At 43.8% G+C, this 11,778-nt stretch overlaps 1 protein-coding gene across 1 annotated transcript; it reads left to right on the top strand.

The window, feature by feature from the left end:
- Positions 1-1,660: 1,660 nt before the first annotated feature.
- LOC148669767 (antigen WC1.1-like) lies at positions 1,661-11,441 on the top strand. The gene is made up of 11 exons (XM_088631007.1): positions 1,661-1,969; positions 2,414-2,446; positions 2,576-2,614; positions 3,115-3,429; positions 4,113-4,415; positions 6,043-6,186; positions 7,725-7,823; positions 8,216-8,287; positions 8,755-8,841; positions 9,222-9,308; positions 11,323-11,441. Exons 2-11 carry the CDS (start codon positions 2,422-2,424, stop codon positions 11,439-11,441), a joined length of 1,290 nt encoding a protein of 429 aa, XP_088487133.1. The 5' UTR covers positions 1,661-1,969; positions 2,414-2,421.
- The last annotated feature ends 337 nt before the right edge of the window (positions 11,442-11,778 follow it).

The raw sequence follows: 11,778 nt of genomic DNA, 5'->3' as shown, positions 1-11,778 counted from the left end.
TTTAAATTGAGAATCTATGATATCTATTTTTCACATGAAGGTAATTTATTTTCATAGGGTAGTAAGTTTAATTCTCACAGGCACCAGGTTCAGTGGCAGTGAGCAATGAGCTGCACTATGAGAGATTACCTGCTCAGACTGACAGCCTGTAGTTCTCTATTGCAGGTTTCCTGAGGCTGGTGAACGGACACAGTCTCTGCTCTGGTAGAGTGGAGGTGAATCTCAAGAACACCTGGACCTCAGTGTGCGACTCTGACTTTGACTGGCAGGATGCAGAGGTTGTCTGTCGTGACCTGGACTGTGGGGCTCCTTCAGTGATACACAGAGGCGCTCATTACGGACAGGGCCAGGGTCCAGTCGGGTCAGAGCAGTTCCAGTGTACAGGACAAGAGTCCAAGCTACAGCACTGCCCCACTGCAGCCAGGCCAGAGCAGAGTTGCTCCCAGAACAGAGCTGTGGGTCTGACTTGTACAGGTAAGTGAGTCACATCACTGTCCTTCATGGAAACAATCGTTATAGAGTCATAAATGATACATATTTTGATTGGGTGATCTCTGATGTAGACTGAGTGATCTCCTGAGGAGAGTGGGTGATCTCCTGAGGAGTGTCGAGTGGGGTAGCACGCAATCGGCATGTTCTAGGCAGGGTCCCAAGCACACACCCCACACACCAGACTTAATTTAAAACATGATTTGTTAGCTGGAACTTACAGTATATGACCTGGACCGGGCACACTAGACATAGGAGCTTGTTGTTTTTGAGGATGTTGTCATTTTTGCGGATAACCAGGGTGTGGCAGAGGGGAGTGTGAGTGACCATAGGACAGTCCCTGTGGCTGTGTCGGTGTTCCCATCAGCGCCTGGTGTGGAAACTGCTAGGGGAAGAAAATAACACAGGTGGTTCAGTGTAAGAACTGAGGGGATGGTGCTTTCTGCCTGGGCTGTCTTGTGAAACGTGTATCTACAGCCTGTGCAATGGCGAAAACTGCCCTTCAGCCTTGAGGCTGGGAAAACGAATCAGCCTAGGCTGTGCCAAAGCCTGTTTTAATAGCAGCAGCCTACCCTTCAGCCCTCAGACTGTGTGGGAAAAAAAGTACAGTTAGCAGGTAGTAGGTAGATTTTTCAATTGTAACAAAGCTCCTCACCAATGAAGCTAGGAAAAGTAAGGTAAACAGCCAGTGTGATGGCAAGGACTGTTACAGAAATATCAACGCTATTCTTCAGGCCTAAGACTGGAATTGTAGAGATGAAAATATAAGTGAAAACCTTCATCTTGGGGACGGTTTATTAATACTTTATTTCAATATGTGCCAGGCTGAGGCAATTATTGGGGAATTTTTCTGTCTTCTCCAAGTCCTTCCTGGTTTCATGTGGCCTAGAGCAGGGTGCTAATTGTCTCCTATGAGCTGCACATCGTTATCTTACGTATGGGGAAAACGTGGAAAAATGAGTCCCCAGGGAAAGTAGCACCCTTTGAGGAAACAATCCCTTATGGCATCACAATATCTGTCCTTATTCTATGCCTGCTATTGGTTTCTCACTCACTATGTGCTGGATCTTATAGTTTTTTTCACTGTATTGGTACTTTAATTTGTTGTATTTCTTGTGGCCTGCTGTGGTGTCATGCTGGTGAAGTTCTCTCCTATCTGCAGGATACACAGGGTTCAGGCTGGCGAACGGCTCTGACTCCTGCTCTGGCCGAGTGGAGTTACAGTGGCTCTTCAGGGACTGGGGGACAGTGTGTGACCTGTACTGGGATCTGAGAGATGCCAGGACTCTCTGCCAGCAGCTGGGCTGTGGAGAGGCTGTAGCAGCACCAGGACAGGCCTGGTTTGGACAGGGCAGTGGACCAGTAAGGGCTGATGTGTTTGAGTGCAAGGGCAATGAGAGCCGTCTCTCACACTGCGCTGTCTCTACATGGGGGAGAGCAGGGTGCTCTCATGGACAGGACGCAGGAGTAATCTGCTCTGGTGAGAATCGTGTATTTAAAACACAGTGACACTCCCTCTGCTTACACACAGAAGCACACTGTTTTCATTATTGAATATCTGCTCTGTTACACACTCCCAGTTATGTAAGAGATGCAAAGATGAAAACACATATTCCTTAAAACGTGAGTGTGTTTTAAACATGTCATATCTATCTCAAATATTCCCTCAAGGTGTTATTAGGTTGTTATTTTCTTTCTGATGGATAGATGCACAAATACACTGAGGACTAAAGCTCAGTTTTATATTTATGTTGATATCAATGCTCTAAAAGCCCAATTAAACAGGAGCCTGAAAAGAAAGTGAGTCTCAGAAAGTCAAAGTTTACAGATGTTATGTGCAGTTGAGCCCCACACACAGCTGACATTCCACTGGTGAAACATCACTCCTGTTGACAGAAATGAGCTCCTTTCTTCTCTTTTACAGACTCAAATATGACCAGAGATTCACCTGGAGCAGGTAAAGAGAGAATGAGGACTGTCTTAATCACATCAGTGCTGTTTTATTTGTAGTTTCATTTCTGGTGTTAAATTGCTCCTCTCACACAAGGTTAACAGTCTGATTTCTCTCTCTCTGTTTGTTTCACAGACTTCCTTTCTTCAGCTCTTCCCTCTTCCAAAACACCAGGTATGAATAAACCCCTGTTCTGTATCTCCAGGGCTCTCAGTGTGTGCTGATGTCTCTGTTGCTCAGTGGAATCCCAGATCAGTCAGTGAGGCAACAGCTGTGTGTGTGCAGTTTTTTCTGTGTGTCACAAACACACTCGGGTCTTTGGGATCTACAGGAAACACATCTATCTGAATAATGCAATTTGACACTGGTGGAGCTATTGTCTCTATGCCCAACAGTGGGTCAGAAAAAATAACTTATCTGGTATACTGTTTATGAACAATGTGGAATATGTTAAACTTACTGTATATATTAAATATATATATATAATATTATATATATACTGCTTATGAACAATTTGTTACAGTAAGTGTATATATTAAATTAATCAAAAGTCAAGAAACACTGTACTTGAACTGTATCTGCTGTGCCTAGTGGGCCAACTTGTAACATGAGGTCATGGTGATCTCTTAGAACTCCTGATCTCTGACCCCTGACCTCTAATTTTCTGGTCCTAGATCAGCTATCCCTTAGGCTGGTTGGGAGAGGAGATGATTGTGCTGGGAGGCTGGAGGTTTATCACAATGGCTCCTGGGGGACAGTCTGCGATGACTCCTGGGACTTGGCAGACTCTCAGGTGGTGTGCAGGCAGCTCCAGTGTGGGACGGCCCTCAGTGCCCCAGTGCCAGCCTCCTTCAGCCAGGGAACTGGACCCATCTGGCTGGACGAGGTGGGCTGTCTGGGGAATGAGTCGTCCCTGGGGGAGTGTCCCTCAGCATGGTGGGGACAGCACGACTGTGGACACAAGGAGGATGTGAGAATCCTGTGTTCAGGTAAGGGGAGATAATTAAAATTACAATGATTCAGATAATTTAATCCCACATTGTGGATATGGCTTGCATCTAGAGTGCCTAGATATGTTTGACTTGTGAGGATGTGAGAATCTTGTGTTCAGTAAGTTAGTTAAGTAAAATAATCCATATTCTTAAATTCCACGTTGTGGATATGGTTTGCATCTGGAGTGCTTAAATACATCTTGTTGAGGAAAAGACTGAGCTGGATGCAGAATTAATTTTAAAATAAATATTTATATTTATGATACAGTTGTGAATGCACATATTCACATCCCAGCAAAAATAAATAAAGAGAGAAAGAAACTCAAGATAAATTCTACTTTCATGCCTCAGTCTCTTAGTTGTGCTGCTGCTGAATAGCCAAGCTGATCAGAATTACATTTTGGGTCAGAACCTGCTCATGTAATGGGATTTTAAAGCTCTGTGTGATGCACTGTCCAGGTTCTGAATGAACAGAACCACACAGTCACATTCATGTCAACTGTGTTATTGTACAGCTGTCCTTGTTTCATTACGTGAGTCAGTTATAACTGGATTAGTACAGGAAATGAGACTGGTTGCTGTTCACATTGTTTGCTTGTTGTTTCTTTCCAGTTCAGAACTAAACGTTGGGCTGTCTTGTCAGGGTTTGTTTCCTTTGACTTTCCCTGCTGTCTTGACAGATCACACTCTCCTGAGACTGTCTGCAGGCTGTTCAGGACAGGCAGAGGTTTACTACAATGGCACCTGGGGCAGTGTGTGTCAGAACGGCATGACTGACTCCACAGCCGCAGTGATCTGTAAACAGCTGGGCTGTGGAGACAAGGGCACCGTCAGAGAGACAAACTCCAGGCTGAGCCCTGATCCCAGATGGCTGGACTTTGTCTCCTGTCGCAAACACGACTCCACCCTGTGGCAGTGTCCCTCCTCCCCCTGGGGTCAGAATGACTGCACAGATCGGGAAGTGGCTGAGATCACCTGCTCAGGTACAGAGGGAAGAGTAATGCTCTGTAAATTAGTGTTTTGCCATATTTAGAACAGACAAAAGCTTTAAACTGAATTCTTATTAATTTATCTCCAAACATGTATAAAATGAAATAATTATTATTAATCTTTGAAGGTCCTAGAAAAGAAGCTGACAGAAGCACTCCAGCCCCTCAGGAAGAGCAGCCACAGCAGCACTGCCCAGGTGAGTTCAGTGTGGAAAACAGACAGGGACACCGCAGCCCTGAGCTGAGGAACAGTAACCATACAGCTCTCTTCTAGAGCCACTCAATACCTCACTCTTGTCTACAGTCACAGATCTAATGACACTCGTTAACCTTTCTGTTGACTTTCAGTCCCACTGGCTCTGCGCCTGGTTGGAGGCACTAACTGCTCTGGCCGGGTGGAGCTGCGGTATGAGGGCTCCTGGGGGACAGTCTGTGACGACTCCTGGGACCTGCAGGATGCCCAGGTGGTCTGCAGACAGCTGGGCTGTGGGGACGCAGTGAGCGCAGCAATAGAGGCCTCATTCGGACCAGGAAATGGCGCCATCTGGCTGGACGAGGTGAACTGCACAGGCAGTGAACTTCACCTGTGGGACTGCTGTCACTCTGGACTAAATCAGAGTGACTGTCGACACAAGGAGGATGCAGGGGTTACCTGTACAGGTGAGGATAGTCTTAGAACTGTAGATAAACAAGGTAGCAGATCAATGGAGAAGTTAGACTGATGTCACCCATACTCTATCACTGCTTAATAACTAACTGAACCAACTAAGATCATCAGTCACAAGATTGGGATGTTTTGTAGCCCTGTGTATGTGAACAACACTAGGCTTTAATTCCGAACAAGACACAATTCATCCAGCAATCCTAGATTTGACCTCAAGGAACAAATGTAAAGATTTTCTTTTTATTAAGACCACTCTGGATTCAACTTGCTTTAAAACCAAAGACAAAATAATGACAGTTCTCCTATCTCTTTTACAGGTTTGTCAGAGACAACAGCCAGTCCAGCAACAGCTACAGGTGAACAGAAATCTTCCTTGTCATTGATAACTCCTGTCTTTCTGTCTCTTCAGATTCCCAGTGTAGCTGTAGTGTCTCCTCTCCTCCTTGAGTGTGAAGATCAGTGTCTCTTCAGATTCCCAGTGTTGTTGTAGTGTCTCCTCTCCTCCTTGAGTGTGAAGATCAGTGTCTCTTCAGATTCCCAGTGTTGTTGTAGTGTCTCCTCTCCTCTCTCAGAGTGAAGATCAGTGTCTCTTCAGATTCCCAGTGTAGCTGTAGTGTCTCCTCTCCTCCTTGAGTCTGAAGATCAGTGTCTCTTCAGATTCCCAGTGTTGTTGTAGTGTCTCCTCTCCTCTCTCAGAGTGAAGATCAGTGTTTTCAGATTTCCAGTGTAGATCTTGTGCAAGTGTCCTCTCTTTCCACACTGATTTAGTGACAGTCCTGATGGGTTAGATTGGGAATCCTTAACTGTTCTTCATTGATCTTGGGTTCACCCTGAAGCCATGAGAGCCACATATCGGAACAGGAGGAGAACAGGACATGTGTCGAAGTGTATATGAGCCCAAGAGCACCTCTCCTGATCCCTGACCAACCAATCATCCATTGTCTCCCCCTCTCTCAGGCAGAACCAGGACAACACCCCAGACACAGCCACTGGGAGGCCTGTCTGCCTCGCCCCTGGTCCTCCTGCTGCTGGGGGCTCTGCTCTTCGTGGTGCTGGCCCTGTTAGTGGGGCAGCTGATCCAGAACAGGAATCTGAGGAAAGGTAGGGAGGGAACTCTCCATCCACATAGTGACCTCTAGTGGTCAGTTCTGTCACTCACATGGAACTTATATTTACATAATTACCTTGAGGAAGAATTCAATTCATTTCAATTCAACTTTATTGTCATTAAACTTACACAGGTGCATAGTATAATGAAAAGTGTTTCTCAAAAGTCACTCAGGTGCAGTATATAAATAGGACAGAAGATGAGACAATAGACAGTTACACAATAAGACAGTTACACAATAGCAATAAAAGTAACGTAATAACATAACATAAATAACATGTAATCAAGTAATCGAAAACTGTGCAAAATTCCGCAGAGAAAATTTAACAGGACAAAAACAGTGCAAGGTAATTCTTGGAACAGTGCAAAAAAACAGTGGTTAAAAGTAGTATGGTTAATTAATATTGAATATTATTATGCCTGTTACAATTTTACTGGGCTATCGAGGGGACAGTACAATTTCGGCTTACATGTGTGTGTGGTGGTGTAGGAGTACAGTGGTTGTGGGTACAGGAGGATGTTAGGAGAGATCATAATAAGGTGGAAGGGAGTGGGGGCGTCACCAACTTGACAGCTCTTGGGAAGAAGCTATTTTGGAGTCTAGTTGTGTGCGACTGGAGTGACCGGAACCTTCTGCCAGATGGTAGGGGAACAAACAAGTTATGACCGGGGTGAGTGGGGTCAGACATAATTTTGGTGGCTTTTTTCAGACTCCTGGTGTTGTATATTTCCTGGATGGATGGTAAGGCACTGCCGACGATGTGTTGGGCAGTTTTGACCACCCGCTGTAGTGCCTTACGGTCGGATGTGGTGCAGTTGCCGTACCAGACTGTGATGCAGCTGGTCAGTATGCTCTCCACCGTACATCTGTAGAAGTTGGTGAGGATCTGTGGATGTAGGTGTATTTTCTTCAGCCTTCTCAGGAAGTACAGCCACTGTTGTGCCTTCTTGATGAGACTGGAGGTGTTCAGTGTCCATGTAAGGTCCTTAGAGATGTGAACGCCTAGGAATTTGAAGTTATTCACCATCTCCACCGCAGAACCTTCTATGTAGATGGGGGAGTGAACTTTTCCTTGTCTTCTGAAGTCAACAATCAGCTCTTTGGTTTTGCTGATGTTGAGACATAGGTTGTTGGTTCGGCACCAGTCTGCGAGTTGTTTTATCTCCTTTCTGTAGGCAGCCTCATCGTTGTCAGTGATCAGGCCCACGACTGTGGTATTGTCAGCATACTTGGTGATGGTGTTTGTGCTGAACTTAGCAGTACAGTCGTGGGTGAACAGGGAGTAGAGCAGTGGGCTGAGCACACAGCCTTGAGGGGCACCGGCTGTGCCCTGGTAGAGACCTGGTAGAGAAAACCATTTAAAGTTTAAAAAAGATTATCAACAATTACAGATGGAGATATCAGGAAATTTGCAAATCCAGAAGCATAACATTTATGTGCTGTAATGTCCAAAGAAGGTTTAGTAGTCAATGTTTGATCTTGTACTCCTCTCCCTGCATGTTAACCCTGAGTGTCTGTTTTCTCACACAGCCCTATCTAAGGGAGCACTCGCCCCCTATCATGATGCTGTTTACGAGGAAATAGAGTACAAACTGGCCAGGGAGGGAACCTACAGCGCCCCCAGGAGAGGTGAGTGGAGAGAGTCTTCAGGAGTGATTAGTCTCCATCTTCTGAGGAAGATCTGAGGACTTAACACTTGTAGAACATCACACCATACTGGTTTTAAATCTGTAGAGTTTTCTTTCTCAACTGCTGTCAAAGTAAGTGAAGAAAAGCATCATAAACTCTGTGTTTCTGTTGACAACCTGGCTTCTCTCCCAGAGACAGTGCTGACTGACTGTAGGATTTTTTTTTCTCAACTGGTGTCAAAGTAACTGACACCACAGTTCACAGTTCCTGATCTGCCTTATACACACAAACTCTGAGATACTGCTCACACCCTGGCTTCTTCCACAGCCAGTGGAAGACAATGAGGCTGCTGTCTGACTGCAGGTAATACTGATCTGTCCTCCTGTTCACAGGGAGATTCCTCTCTGACGAGCTGCCCTCTGGATACGATGATGTGGAGGACAGTGAGGGAGACCCAGTGCCAGGTGAGGGGAGATGGAGTCAGGGGGCTCAGTGTGGGAGTAAGGAGGTCTTCAGTCCAGTACTCACTCTCACCTCAAACCAGGCTGATATTTAGAGAACTTAGGTAGAAAATTCTGAATTATACAAATAAAACCAAATGTGTTTGATACCTTATAAAGCCAGCTCTTCAGTGTTGCCTCACACTAGTCTTATCTCAGCAAATCACAGATGCTGAGCAAAACTAGACCTGGTCAATACTGGGGTGGTAAACAGGGTGCTGCTCTCATTGGTTTTGATAGAAAAGGAGACTGCGGAACAGCATGCTGTAAAAACGGCCTTTCAGATCAGATTAATCAGCGACCCTAGAGTTTTGGCTTAACTATACACCACAAAACATTTAAAATCACACTTTCCAATTACTTTGCAGCTCTATGGTCAAAGTAAGTCTGAGTCCTGAAGTGTAAATTCTCTGTCTCTCTGTGTGGTTCAGGAGACTCGATAGCCTCTGTGAAAGAAGAGATCCCAGAGTACTATGATGATGCTGTAACTGTACCTCAGAGTCCAGATGCCTTGTCAGGTGGGTTATTTCAGTCCAATCACATGAGGAAACTCTGCACCAATACACACAACATAAACATACAGCACGCAATTACAAATTTGCTAACAAGGTGTTTTAGACACCTACATCCTAAACACCCAGAAAATCCTCAAACTTTCTCTGCCCTGTTGTCCTTCAACATCTTATTTGAAAATCTAGGAATTGTTTTACATTTATTACAGTTGTGAATAGGACTGGAAATCAGGTTCCCCCTGATCTCCTGTACGTAGAGCCTGGAGTTTTAGTTCCTGTGTGATGTTGAGTTAATCAGTGTGTTCTGATGAGCTCCAGCAGTCCTGTGCTCTAGATAACTCAGTGTGCTGATGTGTGACAGTGAAGCTGTGCTCTGTGTGCTTTAGGAAAGCTGATGTCCTCTGTGAAAGAAGAGGCCCCTGAGTACTATGATGATGCCATCACTGTGCCCCAGAATCCAGACACTGTGTCAGGTGAGTTATTATAAATAAGACTAAGGAGTACCCCCTGTACCAGCCCACAGTAGCCTTTGTCATTAGAAATTAGTCTCAACCTAATTTCATATCTTCAAATAAACACTACCTAGAAGAGAAGAGGTCTCTGACAGGCCAGTCTGTGTCAGAATGACAGAGCCATTACTGACCTTCTCTTCTGTTCACAGGGAGACTCCTCTCTGATGAGACACCCTCTGGGTACAGTGATGTATTCAGCAGTGAGGAAGACCCCACTTCAGGTAAAAGTACAGCCAGGGGGCTCAGTGTGGGTTAGGTATTTCAGGGATGGGAAAGATAACCTCCAGTAATCCATCTCTGTTGCACTGTCATCCAAGACAGGGGGGAATCAGGCATTTTGCAGTAGCAGTAGCTTCACTCTATCATGTCCTACAAGGATCAATAACAGCCAATAAAGACTGAGTGACCTGAATTGTACAAACTTAGATCACAAAGATCACAGTGTCACTGAAACCCACCTACTGACACACCTAGCCAATCAGATTTAAATTGATTTAAATTGATCAACAGCTGATTAATGATGAGAGAATGAGGTCTGGGCAGAACAAAGCTTTAGATTCCCCAAGACCAGGAATTCTGTTCTCTGACTGCAGAGAGAATTACTAGGCTCAGAAATTACTAGGTCTTCCTCACTGTGGTTTTAGAGCATTGATACTTCATAAGTATAAGTGAATTCTACACTGAATCATCAATTCTTCCAAAAAGATACAATTTAATTAAAAAAACCTATTAAACGCTTTTGAGTACAATATTGTAACATCTATTCTGTATACTATAACTGTTAGCCCACTAATAGTCATTGATATCAAAGCAGAGTACTTCTCAGATACAGTATGTTTTATTATGCTTATTGTTTGTTATGCAAATTATGATTATATCAATAAATTGTATATTGTCTGGTTAGAATGCATGTGTGAGACTATAGATTATTATGTTTGATTAGTTCCTAAAAGTCTACAAGTACTCTCAAAATATACTGCTATAATTTCTGATTGTTACAGAAAATTAAAATCCCCATTCACTACACTATTGTGACTATGTAAGTGTTTTAAAAAATCTAGGTACACCTGGGTAATGTCATCAATTCCAATTCCAATTACAGTACATGGCTAGTGGCTGCAAAGCAAGGAGATGTTTGCTGAGATGCTGAGGTGTGAGATTCAGAGATCAAAGCAACCATAAAGTTCTGGGTAAATGATTGTCAATCAACTGTCAATGATAGAAGGCGAGAGCTACTTCTTGCTTCTACTACTTGTCAAGATCAACTGGGAAGACCAGACTGGAGTTTAGTCTTTGAACCTCATAAAGAGAGCTTGCCTTTCTGTTGTTTTTAGAAACTTTTATTTTTATATAATCCCTTAGTTAAAAAGTGCCTCTCCTGGCTAGTGGGAGCATCTTTAGAACAGGGAGATAGGTTCCCATTCATTTTGTAGCAATTGGGTTCACAAAGAAAGAGATTTAACTGTAGGTTGTAATGTCTTTGGTTTAGAAGGTTTGGTTTTTCTCTTTCTTTTATGTAGGTGTTCTGTAAAAGCTGAATACTTGGTAGCAGTTTGAGGATTTTCTGGGTGTTTAGGATGTAGGTGTCTAAAACACCTTGTTAGCAAATTTGTAATTGCGTGTTGTATGTTTATGTTGTGTGTAGTGTTGTTAACAAATATTTAACTAATTGTCTGAACTATTACTTTTTTCAATAAAGCTGTTCCAAAGAACAAATCTCTTATGTGCCTTTAACTATACCAAATGCTTGGGTATATTCTTGGCAAAATCTTTAAAAGTTGGGGGTTATGATTAATTTATTTTTTAATTTATCTACTCAGTCATTTTTGATATTCACAATTTTCATAATCCTAATTTGTAACAATATTATTTCAATAACTGGCTCATTTGACAAATCATGAGTCTGTCTCTCTGTCAGGTGTCCTCCAGCCTGGCCCTGGAGTGGACAGGGTCCTGCCCACACTGCCCTCTGAAGAAGGAGCCCCTGCCCCTGATAGGACTGACTACGATGATGTGTGGGATGACGCTCAGGGAGAGGATGGGCGCTGTGAGACTGACAGAGCTGTCTGGGAGATCCTCCTCCAGCAGGTCTAGACACAGAAGAGCTTCACCAACAGAGTCACACAGTCTTACAACAGTTCTGAGCACTGAGACTGTCTGTGACCTGAGTCCACTTCACTCCACTGCTTCCACACTGACACTGTCTGTCACCTGAGAGCTCTGACCAGTGAGTCACTGTCCTCATTGACTTTGTCTACAGGACCTGCAGTTTGTGTTTTAAAACAGGGAGACCTTAAAGTTCCCTATTCCACTCAGTCTTTTTTCTTGTACAATATGTTTCTGAAATAAAACTATTAATTGATATAGAATTCTGAATGTAACATTTCTGATGTGCAGAAATGTATAGACATTTTCTTAACGTTTCCTTTTT

The sequence above is a fragment of the Lepisosteus platostomus genome, chromosome 5 (genome assembly GCF_059453375.1).
Source record: "Lepisosteus platostomus isolate fLepPlt1 chromosome 5, fLepPlt1.hap1, whole genome shotgun sequence".
NCBI classification, from domain to species: Eukaryota; Metazoa; Chordata; class Actinopteri; order Semionotiformes; family Lepisosteidae; genus Lepisosteus; species Lepisosteus platostomus.
The sequence above is the reverse complement of the archived record's forward strand: the minus strand, read 5'-3'. Positions and strand labels throughout refer to the sequence as shown.

Bases quoted from the DNA above. Each gene is read 5' to 3' on its own strand.
- LOC148669767 (XM_088631007.1), top strand. From the start codon at position 2,422: ATGACCAGAGATTCACCTGGAGCAG. The intron at 3,430-4,112 runs GTAAGGGGAGAT...CTGTCTTGACAG, and splicing joins TGTGAGAATCCTGTGTTCAG to ATCACACTCTCCTGAGACTG. The intron at 9,309-11,322 runs GTGAGTTATTAT...TGCCCTCTGAAG, and splicing joins GAATCCAGACACTGTGTCAG to AAGGAGCCCCTGCCCCTGAT.